The sequence below is a fragment of the Danio aesculapii genome, chromosome 3, assembly GCF_903798145.1.
Source record: "Danio aesculapii chromosome 3, fDanAes4.1, whole genome shotgun sequence".
Classification (NCBI taxonomy): domain Eukaryota; kingdom Metazoa; phylum Chordata; class Actinopteri; order Cypriniformes; family Danionidae; genus Danio; species Danio aesculapii.
Window position 1 is genome coordinate 18,581,513 of NC_079437.1, and position 14,089 is coordinate 18,595,601.

Here is a 14,089-nt window from a genome sequence, read left to right on the forward strand (position 1 = left end):
TTAAATGATCTAAGATAAATTGACAGATCCTGGATCTTTTAATCTTGATAACTGATCTCTGGCTAATTTGGTTCTTCAAACAAGTTCGCGAATCAGATTAAAATATCTTTATGAATTGATTTGAGATCCCTGCTTGTGTAGTGAAGGACAAATCTATTGATCCTCAAAACCATGATTAGCAATCCAACAATTGGCTGACGGCACAGCAGCGTAATGACATTCATTCATTCATTCATTCATTTTCTTTTCGGCTTAGTCCCTTTATTAATCCGGGCTTGCCACAGCAGAATGAACTGCCAACTTATCCAGCACATGTTTTATGCAGCGGATGCCCTTCCAGCCGTAACCCATCTCTGTGAAACATCCATACACACTCATTCACACACATACACTACGGACAATTTAGCCTTCCCAATTCACCTGTACCGCATGTCTTTGGACTGTGGGGGAAACCGGAGCACCCGGAGGAAACCCACGTGAAGGCAGGGAGAACATGCAAACTCCACACAGAAACGCCAACTGACCCAGCCGAGGCTCGAACCAGCGACCTTCTTGGTGTGAGGCGACAGCGCTACCTACTGCGCCACTGTGTCGCCTAGCGTAATGACATCTGATTAATATTCAATTATCCATGAGAGCAAAATTACATAAAATTCATAGTAAAGAGTAGAGCTCTGCGATTTGGGGAAAATATCCTATTGCGATTTTTATTTATTTTTTCTTCGAACATCGTGAACTTTCTGTCACTACAGTTTAAAAGAGTAGTTCACGCAACAGAATTATAAATATATCAAAAATGACTTGAAGATGAGTTTGGAATGACTTGAGGATGAGTAAACAATGACTCGACACTCCCTGTCTGTAATCTAGAAGATTAGTAAATCTCTCAGTTCTCCCGTAAACTATTGAAATTGTTGCTCATATACCCCTTCTGTCCTTTAGACAGCATTTGCGTTGGTGTTTCACTATAGTGTGAATGAAGTCTTTGTAAAGTCAGAGCATGACTGATGGTGCTGTCACACATGTAAAGGAGCGAACAGCAGAAGTCACAGATGTCTTTGTGGCACTAACGCTGATGCTAATCGCGGCTAAAGCTGGCCAAAGATTCTCAGAACTCCAGAATTCCAGAGATTTAGTGCCACACGAATGAGCGTGTTTCAGATCCGTAATCTCCAGAGATGAGAATTTTTTTTTTTTGTAATACTAAACATCAAAGCTGTCCAAACATTAAATCCCAAATCATTGTTTTATTATTATTCCTTTGCATCAGCTTTACACACTTAGGTCTGCTGAGTCATAACACAATGATAAAAATAAAAGCAAACTTGAAGTTAATAAATAGAACTCCTCTGTATAATGTATTCACACAACTGTACAGTCCCGTAGGCCTCAGTATGAGCCTCAGTGTCCCGTATGTTCAGAGAATCTGTTTTATACCGATGTGCAATGGTCTACTACATGATGGTGCAGCTCTTGGCTCTGTCCTCCCTGAGGGTGGGTGTGGCTTCGAGGGGCGTGGCTTGTGAGTTGACTGGCAACAGTGGCTGATTGGATATGCGTTTGAGAGTGCGGCGCGAGGTGCTCCTCTTCAGGCTCGGGGCAGGTTCACGTCTGACTGACACAAGTGTGGTGATGTGAAAGACGTCCCGTACGCTGTTTACGCACATTCGGGATGAACACTCCACATATGCATCTGCGCCCAACTCACGTGCTCGGAGACTCCCCTGGTGGACAGAAAGGCAGATATTCAGTTGTAATACACTGTTGAAGTCAGAATTATTAGCCCCCTGTACATTTTTGTACTCAATTTCGGTTTAATGAAATGAAGATTTTTTTTCAACACATTTCTAAACATTATATTGTTACTATTTTCTAATAACTGATTTATTTTATCTTTACCATGATGACAGTAATATTTTACTAGATATTTTTCATGATACTAGCATTCAGCTTAAAGTGCAATTTAAAGGCTTAACTATGTTAATTAGGCAGGTTAAGGTAATTTGGCAAGTCATTGTATAACAGTGGTTTATTCTGTTGCCAATAAAAATATATTGCTTAAGGGGGATAATAATATTGACCTTAAAATGTTTCTTTTTTTAAATTCAAAACTGCTTTTATTCTAGACTAAACAATAATTTATATTAAAAAATTATAATAATTTCAAGATAAAACAAATAAGACTTTCTCTAGAAGATAAAAATATTCCAGAAAATACTGTGAAAATTATCTTGCTCTGTTTAACATAATTTGGGAAATATTAAAAAAAGAAAAAGAAATCACAAGAGAGCAAAAAATTGTGACTTTACTGATATTATTATAATTGGGGCTGCACTATGGAATCATTTTTGTGCCAATAAGAATGAACGTAACTTTATAAAACTGAACGTAACTTTCCAAGAAACGATCAAAAATATGCCACTGCAAAAGAAGAAAAACACAATGAAAACAAAAAAATGAACTCAGTCGCACAAATTTAACATGCTCTTCAAATATGCTTCATTATTTGTTAATGATTTTCAAAGAATCGTTTTCGCGAATCATGGATTTTGAATGCGTTGCCACAGTTTTCGCTTACGCTTCGTAAATTTTCGTTTGCTGTTTTGGCACAAACTTCTCGTGGGGGCAGGCTTAACAGCGATCTACACTGATTGGCTAATGAGCTTTTGATGGACAGTTGCTCTCTGACCTGGAAGCGCAGACGGTGACGTCAGTGGCGCGCATATCGGAAAGTTGTTGCGGTGTGCAATACGTCGTGCTTTATGTTAAGTATTAATGTTAGTATTTTACCTACGGTCGTCTCTTAGTTTCTAAAGATGACCTCCCGGGAGAGACACGGAGTGGTGCCATCATCTTCCACCTCAGCTTGTCCCTCAGGGCAGCTTGAAGTAAGTTCGTGTTGCTAAAGTAACGTTTATCAATAACAACAATAAAAGTTTTATTCATGTACAGTGTGCAACAGTTCTGGCTTTTTTTTAACAATTTTATTGTTTAAATGTTGTGTTTAGAAACGTTATACATTTTTGGTTTATTGTGTAAAAATGTGTAATGTATATCAAGATACAGTGTATAACAGTTAGATGTCAATATAAATAGATATTGCCTAATTGCCTTCTTTTCTTTTAATGCTACTTTAATGCCTTGATGTAGAATATAAAGACCAGTTTGATACCTGCACTACAATGACACGTCCTTACATATTATAAGTACAACTGTATAAAACAGCAATCTAACTAAAAATAAAACAATTAAACTACATGACATAACATCAGTGCACTGCAAACTTGTGAATAACAACAATAACCCGCAAAATAACTGTTGCACACTGTACATGAATAAAACTTTTATTGTTGTTATTGATAAACGTTACTTTAGCAACACCAACTTACTTCAAGCTGCCCTGAGGGACAAGCTGAGGTGGAAGATGATGGCACCACTCCGTGTCTCTCCCGGGAGGTCATCTTTAGAAACTAAGAGACGATTGTAGGTAAAATACTAACATTAATACTTAACATAAAGCATGACGTTTTTTTTTTTTTTTTTATTGCAATAATAACAATGCATTACAACAAATACAGATACAGAACAAAGAAATATGGTACAATCAATAGAAATATTACTTTTTGGGACAAGAGAAATATAAGAATTTTATAACAAATATAATATAGGTAAAGCACAGAAAGACAACAAGAAAGAAAATGAAACAAACAAAAAAAAAGGGAAAAATACTTGAGGGCACATGACATAAAACAAATTATTGCAGAAAATTAAATAAAGCACAAGTTTTATAAGTTTTGATAGCTTTCTTGTTGTGAGAGTGTGTGATAGTTTTTAAATAAAGTATCAGTTCTCGTTTAAAAAATAAAAAAATTGGCTTACATTGAGTATATTTGCATTTGTGTATAAAAAACTTTCCAATAAATAAAGAGCTTTATGCAAAAAGATGAATTATGAAAGTGTTTACCTTTTATTATAAAACCCCACAACAACATGTTTATAGGTTAAATAAAAATCACCACAAACGTTTTGGACAATTAGAGAATTAACATCAGACCAAAACGATTTAACAAAGGGACACTCCCAAAACAAGTGAGCAACAGATTCAGAAGAAGTCTCACAGAAAGAGCAAGAGATGTCTATCATTTTTGAACTTTTGTTAAAATTGTTTAACTGGGTAAAACCTGTGAATGATTCTAAAAGAAATTTCTTTAATTTTATTTGTTAAAAAATAATTTTGGGGGAGTGACCAGACATACGACCATTTAATATCATCAAAGAGGTTGTTCCAATAAGAAATAGAAGAAGGATTTGAGATGACCAGGTCTAAAAATAAAGATCTGATTTTATGATTGGATTTTTTAGTGGAGAAACAGATAGATCCAACAACAGTAGAAACAGGACTAAGGGAACAAGCGGAAATCAATGAATTATTATTATTATTATTATTATTATTATTTCTAAAAAGCATACAGATTTCAGAGGAAATGGCCTTACAAACGATATTAAATTCTTTTTTACATAAAGCACGACGTATTGCACACCGCAACAACTTTCCGATATGCGCGCCACTGACGTCACCGTCTGTGCTTCCAGGTCAGAGAGCAACTGTCCATCAAAAGCTCATTAGCCAATCAGTGTAGATCACTGTTAAGCCTGCCCCAACGAGAAGTTTGTGCCAAAACAGCAAACGAAAATTTACGAAGCGTAAGCGAAAACTGTGGCAACGCATTCAAAATCCATGATTCGCGAAAACGATTCTTTAAAAATCATTAACAAAGAATGAAGCATATTTGAAGAGCATGTTAAATTTGTGCGACTGAGTTCATTTTTTTGTTTTCATTGTGTTTTTCTTCTTTTGCAGTGGCATATTTTTGATCGTTTCTTGGAAAGTTACGTTCAGTTTTATAAAGTTACGTTCATTCTTATTGGCACAAAAATGATTCCATACTGCACGATACTGGGAAAAAAGGCAGTATTGTTGTTCAGTGTTGTGATCATTTTTTCTTACGACATAGCTAACTTGAGTAACGGTATTTTTTCAGCCATTTAAAAAAATATTTATGTTATAATCATACTAAAATAAACAGGTAATAGATGTTTTTCTGAGCAAATTATATTAAAAAACTATATCAAGGTGCAAGCCTTTAGACGAGGGCTGTCCAAACTCAGTCCTGGAGGGCTGGTGCGCTGTGTAGTTTAGCTCCAACTTCCTCAGTACACTTGCCTGGAAGTTTTAGTATACCCAGAACGGGCTTGATTAGCTGGTTCAGGTGTGGTTAATTGGGATTGGAACTAAAATATGCAGGATACCGGCCCTCCAGGATTGAGTTTGGGTACCACTGGTTTCGATTTAAAAACACCACAAATGACTGAAAACCTTGGGGGAACTTCTGATTCTTATTGGCTGTTGTTATTGTCTTCTCTTGTCTGCCAGTATTAGGTATTTATTTTTAGCTCTAGGTTCACCTGTTAGCACCTACTGGAGAGGTGGAGATGAAGTAAATGCCTCATCTGATTGCTCAGATTTGCATAAACAACCTATGCATATAGCACTCAAATGCTTGGCACATAAAACTAATTACGTTTCAAGAGTTCACACTTATATATTGCTTGAAGCTATTAGCAGGTTTGGCATGCTGTCCTGGTAGAGAACTCAGAGCTTAGAGATAACTGAGCCCAGGGCTCCCGCCAGGTCTTTTAGCATGTAAGGGGGTCCAAAATCAGGTATCTTGAGAGCTCCCCTTAGAAAAAATGAAAAAGGAGGAGATGGGGTGGAAGGGGGGATTCTTCCAAAACGAAGATACAGCAGTAGGGTGAAAGCAGTCCATTTATTGTAGGCTTGGATAAATCTGATTGGATTATTACTGTTTACAGATGAGAGACTAGACGTGATCAATCATATTACGTGCTCCTCTCGAAATTAGTTTAAAAACTTCACTTATTGCACTTCCCTGCGATATGGATATTGCATACTATTATCAGGATAATGATAATTTTTCGATAAATTGTGCAGTCCTAGTTCAGCATCTTAATTTCTAGAATTTTAAAAAATATTTTTATTTTATAACATATTTATAACATTTATGTGTATTTCTAAAGCTATACTTTGTATATCATCTTTTCATCAGATTACAAAAAAATTGTTAATGCTTATGCAAGGTCTTTCTAATGCAGCATCTTTAAGCGGGACAGTAAATTTGACCTTTTTTTTTCCCTGTTTTTTTTTTCTTTTGAAAGTCATGAAAACACTATAGTGGAGTTTTTCTTTTGTTATTTGAGGAAATTGTAATGCAAAAATAGATTTGTAGTGTATATATAAAGTGTTACATAATTTAGCTTTATATAAAGCTTTTTTTTATAAACAGAATCAGTTTTACTGCAAAGTGAGATTCACACACACAAGGAATTTGTTTAGGCTACAGAAGCTTCCAGTATACATAAAGTGACAAGTGACCAACACAAAATAAATATGAAAAAAAATTAAATAAAAATGATAAACATTAAACAGATGCGGTTAGTCAAGAAACCTGGATGTTGAGTTGTATGTACAGATTGTTATAAATATACAGGTTATAAGGTGCTGTGTACAAGTGCGAATGTAGAAGGTATTGCATTGTATATTGATATAAGGTGCTGTGTACAAGTGCGTATGAGAAAGTATTGCACATATTTATTGCACAGTAGGGGAATATTTAACTGTTCATAAGGTAGACAGCCTGAGGAAAGAAACGTCCTGTGTCTGGCTGTTTTTGTGCTTGGTGCTCTGAAGCGCCAACCAGACGGTAACAGTTCGAACAGGAAGTGTGCTGGGTGTGAGGCGTCCAGAGTGATTTTGCGAGCCCTTTTACTCACTCTGGAATCTTAGGTGGTTATTTCTTAGTTGTTCAGTAATTTGTTAACATTAAAAGTAACAGTAGTACACTAATAAAGTTCAGTTGTTGTTTTTAACTACCATTTACATACCTTCTATAATAATTGTTGTTGTTATGCAAATAAAGAAACACAGATAGACAGAGGGAGAAAAACATGCAGAGGGAATATTAATGGGTCAAAAAACAAACAAACAATACAACACATTAGTTTAAGTACCAATTCCCACTAACTAGTGGCTTATTATATCTTCTATTATTAAGATATTGGCTCTTTGTTATTACTTATAAATTGCATATTCTGAATGATCTTATTATACATCCATATTTCTTTAACCCAACCAATAACTATTAATAAGTAGCAAATAAAGAGTTTATTTAGGTAAAACTCATAGTTAATGCTTTATTAATAGCTTTAATTGTACCCTAAAATAAAGTCTGACTGCTATGTCTTACTGTTTACATTAGTTAATGCAATGTTGTCTTATTGCCAAGTGTTACCTATTGTGCTTTATTATTCTTTTGAACAGTCTGAAAGCAGTATACAAAAATACAGTTTAAGTAACAGTATAATGACAACCGTTCCAGCTTGTCAATATTGTGATAATAATACTGAATGTCATGATAAAAGCTTCAGAAATGATCACAAAATCTAAAAATTGATACTGTCAAATGCTTAGTCACTGTACTGTCAGAATTATTCAGGAGCATTTGCTGTCTCATTCCCCCATCAAAAACACAATTCTCTTGTCACTGTTTTCTCGCTTGCGCTCTACAAAAGAAAACCCTTTTTGGTGTTTGTATGAATTAGCCTACAGCAAAAAAAAGACGAACCAAATGTCAAAGCAGAAAATAAACACGCTCTATCGTTCCCTTGGCTGTTTTTCTTCACCTCCCTTTAGACTGCAAAAGTGCCAGAAATGTCTTACATTATCAAATAACTGGCAAACTGAATGGGATCAGTGTATAAACAACACATTTTATCAAAATAATCATTCTGGGTTAAAGTTGCATTTTTCTTTTAACAGTCGCTGTGATCAGATCATGTATAAATAATGCTGAATAATATTCCAGAATCACATTCAAGCTCTTATTATCAAATGAAGATCTACCACTGTGATCCAAATGCCATGACAGCATTGGTTTTCTAGTGTTTAAAAGATATTTTTATATAAATTATTTATGTTGAAGGGGCTGAAAGAATTATGTTTACATACCAACCGGTTGTAATGAAACTTGTAATGAAACTGATGAAAAAAAGACTTTCCTAGGGCTGAGTGATTTGGCGTAAAATCAAAATCTCGATACATTTAACATTTTAACTTGATTACGATTAATAAACGAAATTTCTTTGCCCTCATAGTTCACTGACAGGCTTTATATAATAAATATGCTCACATTTTACAAGTGAGAGATTTTTAAATGAAGGGTGGATTACTTGATTTTAAAATAATTGAAAGAAACGCACACTATCTACTATTTATGATTATTTATTGAACATTAACGTTGAACAACTGAAATTAACACACATATTGCCTAAAATGAACTTTTAATGAATAAATAACTTTTATATAACTTGCACTTGGAAACAAAATCAATTATTTTCAATGTTTTACATATTAAAAGAAAATAAACAGTATCTCTTCTAAATCGAATAACTCTTGTATATCCTGTAAATAATATTTTAAACAGTGCATTTCTTGCATCTTCTGTAAACAAGTATTTTAATGTAAATAATAACTTTAATGTAATGGAAAATATGCCGTTTCAAGGCATCTCTGGTGCAGCTTCTAATCATCGTCAATGTAGTGCAAAGTAAGGCTCAAGAATGGGTCCATCATCTCACTTGACCAGAGATCAGATGTGGCTGCAAAGTGGCCGCAGAAGTATAAATCAGCCCACCACAGTGCGGTCAACAAACTCCACACGGTAGGGAAAGTAATTAATAACATTGACCAGGAAAAATTCTATCGATTATAAGTTCTGAATGTCAATTTATATTACTTTTCGATTAATCTCCCAGCCCTAGACTTTTCCCATCTTCCGAGGTTGTCCTAGGTTTATATGAAGGGCTTGGAATGCTTCCTTACCTGCTGTTTTCTTACTGCAGTCTTTTTTTTTGGTTTGCTTTTGCTGTGTTTATTTTGGTCAGGCACATATTTGCATACACATATTAACTTAAATGTCATCCTCAGCGCTTGTCCGGATGTTTGTTTCAGTACTCTATGCATTGTTCATGCTATTTGTTTGTTTTAATGACAGCAGTAAAAAACTGAACAATTATTTGAACTGTACAAGCTAAAAATTTACTTTTATTTTTATATCTTTTTTTATCCACAAAGTGTGCAGCTTTTATCACTGCAATGTATCTTGGGCTTAATTACTTACTAAATAAAGTATACTTTTATACTTGACCTTTACTTAAGAATACTTTTTCCTAAGGATGTATTTACTGACTTACCAAGATCAGTCTTGTACAGTCAGGGGGAGTATTGCTGCTCTGACAGCCAAGTTGGGTCAAAGTTAGGGATGTTCGATCAGGATTTTTGCAGCTGATATTGAGTACCGATTCCTTGTCATGGTGATCGGCTGATACTGAGCACCGATTCTAATGCTTTAAGCTTTATAATGCATTGAGCACATTTTCCCTCTAAGTATGAATCTTAAGAGAAGATCTTGCCTTACCTAAGAGAATAAATCAAGGATGCTGCATGTAATACTTTAAACATGTCTCTTATAACCAGGTGTGATCGTGTCATGGCCAGAAGCAGCTTTACAGAAAAATAGTTCATCCATTTTACTCTGGCTTAGTCCCTTATTTATCATGGGTTGCCACAGCGGAATGAACCGCCATAGTAAATAATATAACACTAATTTAAAAATTGTTATGAAAAATTACAATGCAATTTGGAAACACTGCAAATGATGAAAGAAGAATTCAACAGGACTCAATCAGGAACAAGATTGCAGCGTATGTTTGATGCATAAGAATTAAAATGCACACCTATAAATCCAAAACTTCTTTACTAAAGGGAAATAGTTATATAAACTACTGTTTATAGCAATGAGTGTATTACAAGAATTTATATTATAAATATTCATGTTAAAAAATAACTTAAGTTTAATTTATCTAATAATTCCAGCCAGCTTTTAGCAACTTTCCAATATTGTCAAAACAGAACTTTCAGTTGTTCTTTGTGTAAAAAGGCCTAAATACATGCAGGACCATTCAAATATTTTGCTGGTCTCCAACTAATGAAAGCAGATCACTCAGAGAAAGAGGGATTTGCACTCGCTATATCTTTATTCGTTTAACTGAAGAAATATAATGCTTAGAACATGACTGTGCCTCTCGCGATTTGTTGTCTTGCTTGGAGTATTTTAACTCATTTTGGGGGATCACAGGGCCGGTATAAATTAGTGGGAGACTCACGGAGTTTCCGAGACAGGTCAGGTTGGATGAGACGCTAGATAGGGGTCAACGCGTCACAGCATCTCAAGACACTGGAGATACAATGGCTGCACTTGCAACAAAGAACGCATCGCTCGCGCAGGTCGCGCCAATAAACTAAACAGAGGTCCCATTGCATCTGTATATATTTTAGCTGCTGTGACCGAGCGCATTAGGCTCCCACACATCATTTACCTTTGTTTTGGCTGCTGTAGCTATGCATAATATACGGAAGTGCACCTGCGTCTTCGGTCCTGTCAGATGTGGCGCGCAGTCTCATTCCCATACAGCTGAGAGTGGCTGTGTAGAACTCCACTGTGCGCGATTCAGAGCAGGAATATGTAAACGCGGGATAAATATAATTATATAGGTTTAAATGGCTTTTTTATATTTTTATGTTAGCTGGTATGGCATTAAACAAGCAGCCATGTTCACCTTTCTTTTGTTTTCACACTTTTTGTTCATATTTTAATGGCGCATTCATCAGGTAGAGAACAAAAATATCACCTGAAACTCTCATCGAATATTTTCCCCATCAAAAGGTCAGTAAAAATACATCCACGTCTATTTGTCTTCTGCATCTAATGCTTAAAAAAAATAAAAGTAGCAGGACACAGAATTGCGCAGTGTATTCTTCTCATTACAGAGTAAAATTATAGAGAAACTGTGTATTTGCTAATGAAATGTTGCTACAGAGGGTTGACCTGCTCAGAGCATTAATGTAACAGAAGAAACATTTTCTACTGCTCTCTCTTTCTCTCTCTGCAGTTCAGTTTCTGTGTATAATTATAGAGCTTTCTTTTAGTGTCTGTGTGCACTTAAGTTTCAGATACAATTTAAGAGCGGTTGATGTGATGTTTCAAGCTGTGATATTGCAGTGTGCAATGCTATAATTCATCTAAACATATTTTGAACACCATTTTCTTGTACTGCCACAGGAAAGTAAATATATTTACAATAGTATTTATTTTTGCTAATGTGACATATACCTAAAGTTGATGCACAACTTACAACAATGGCTGTTTGACTTAATGCTTGACTGTGTGTTCTTGAAATTCTGTTCTTGTAATTCAGTTTGGACTCTAGAAAAAGCACATTTCGATGAACCAAGATAACAAACTCTGAAATTATACAGATAAAAATGATAACTTGCTGTTATGACAATGGCAACAGGTATGTTTACCTTAGAGAAGAACTGCTTAGATGTTTTTGTTTGTTTAATAATTAAGTTTCGTTTAGATAATACATTGCATTTTTGATTTCCCAGAAGATTTGACATGTTGCATAAGACCATTCTGTAATACTTTTGCATATTTTTATATATATTGTTTATTAGGGACCGAGCACCAACGGTACGTAGGCAATATTGCAATTGCTTCGTTTATTAGTGTTCTTCTCTAGAATGAATCAAATTTTTGAGGGTGTAAACATGCTCAAAAACTCAATAAACTTTGCACACACACCAGAAGTGGCAAATACTTACCCACTTCTGAAACCTATATCAAGCGTTGAGTCAAAATACCTCAACAGCACAACCTATGCACGTTTGACGGAGTGGCCCCCGAGCTACGTTTCATGCACTCGTATGAAAATTTGCACACACTTCAAACATGCCAATACCTACAAAAAAATCTCTTGGAGCAAAATCCGAAACCGAACAGGAAGGCAGATATTTTTAATTATTATTATTTTTAAATGCTTGCTGCTCACTGCCATAATATGCACAAGCTGGAAAAATACATTTTTGTAAGTTTCAATTTGTGGACAACAACAAAGAAGAATAAAAAGAGAGAAGCATGCAGCATCTGAACAGCATGGTGAGTAAATCAACATGTCATTTTATTTTCTGGGTTAGCTATCACTTTAAATGGCTAGTTTTTGTCTATATTATTAAACTTGTGCAGTAGCTTTTGGGTAAACACTAATATGTTACTGTGTGTACACTGGTTTGGGTGGTTTATGAGGATACAAATTTGTATAATAACATGTATGACCTATTAAAATGTTGAGGCGGTTTATGAGGACATGTTTTGACCTAAAAATCATATCTAACTGGTTCTTTTCACATTTAAAAATTGCAAAGTTTGTGGTAGGGTAAGGTGATATTGTAATTGGTTTTTACAGTATAAAATACATTATACATACCTTTGGAGAGTCCTCATAAACCACCAAAACCAACAGGCATGTGAGTGTGTGTGTGTGTGTGTGTGTGTGTGTATATATTCACTCACCTGTTCATGAGTGACAGGTATGAGTCTCTGTTTGGACAGTTCCCTTAAGGTGCTGACATCTGTTCTCATATCCAGCTTACAGCCGACCAGCACCAGCTTTGCATTGGGGCAATACTCCTGAGCCTCCACCTGCCACTGAAAGAGCCAGACAAACAATCTGTAAGTCACTATAGACATAACTATCTTTTCACCCTCTCACCTGCCTGTCAACTCAAGCCCATCTACTGATCTACAGCTTCACGATGATAGTGTTCGGGGTTCAACAAGGGTATATAAAGATGATCAATACCGAAATTATTGGATCCAGGACCACATAAGTGTTTAATTATTTTCTTTGAGATTTATACATCACCTAAAACCTAATTAAACATTTTTTTTGGAAATCTGGAGTCTGAAAGTTTAAACAAAATCCAAATATTGAGAAAATCACCTTTAAAGTTATCTATATGAAGTGCTCAGCAATCGATATTATTATTATTATTATTATTATTATTATTATTATTGTTTTTTTAAATATATAATTTACAATAGGAAATTTACTAAATATAATAACAGAATATGATCTTTACTTAATATTCCTTTGAGTTTTGGCATAAAATATTTTTTTACCCATACAATGTATTTTTGGCTTTTGCCAAAAATATGCCTATTCTGTAAGTATGTAAAACGTAATACTGGTTTAATGCTACAGGGTCACATATAGACTTTAACACTACAGATTTCTATTTCAAATTCTGCAAAAAGCATTTTCACCTAAATATTAAGCAGCACAAGTGTTTTCAAAACTGATCATTATTAATGCAGGATCATTGATGACACTATAACTTTGTGCACTATAACATTGATAACACTATAAATTATGCCGAAAATCCAGCTTTCACATCATATGAATTATTATTATTAAGTTTATATTAAGTTTTCTATAATAAAATAACTCGAATAATAATCAAATAAAATAATAAAAAAGGCAAGGCAAGTTTATTTATATAGCACATTTCATACACAATAGTTATTCAACATGCTTTACATAAACAGAAATAAAAGAAGAAAAAAAAGAAAACAACAAAGAATATGATTATTAAAAACAGATGAAATTACAGATTGAAATGTGTTAAAACAGGTTTTAAATGAGTGAAAAAGAGCACAGTGCTTATTTGGTAAAAGCACAGCTAAAAAAATAAAAAGCTATCATTATTATTAAAAATACTAAAAGAAATCAATTAAACATAATACATTAATTAATCAGTATTAAATCAAATATCTGACCATAAATATTGTTCAAGAAATCTGTTCAAGAATCTTTTTCTTTCTGTCTGTCCATCCTTATCGCCTTCTTTCTCCAACTGACAACCAAGCATTAAATCCGCATCTGTCTATCTGTCAGTTCCTCCACCTACCCTCCTCCTATCCAGCCTCTACCGTCCATCTAATAATACTCTGTAGATCTCAATATTTAATATTTTATTATTATTATCATTAATATTTTATTTCGTTTTCCAGCCAATGCTTGCAGTAGTTGTTTATGCTGTAATACAGTG

General features: G+C 34.5%; 1 protein-coding gene across 1 annotated transcript in view; it reads right to left on the reverse strand.

The window, feature by feature from the left end:
* Window positions 1-1,232: 1,232 nt before the first annotated feature.
* Window positions 1,233-14,089, reverse strand: part of rnd2 (Rho family GTPase 2) — a 46,406-nt gene continuing 33,549 nt past the window's right edge. Inside the window, exons 4-5 of the mRNA XM_056453310.1 lie at window positions 12,552-12,686; window positions 1,233-1,724 (exon numbers count right to left, since the gene is read on the reverse strand). Coding sequence (XP_056309285.1) covers window positions 1,455-1,724; window positions 12,552-12,686 — 405 coding nt within the window. The 3' untranslated portion in view covers window positions 1,233-1,454. The remainder of the gene's footprint in view (window positions 1,725-12,551; window positions 12,687-14,089) is intronic.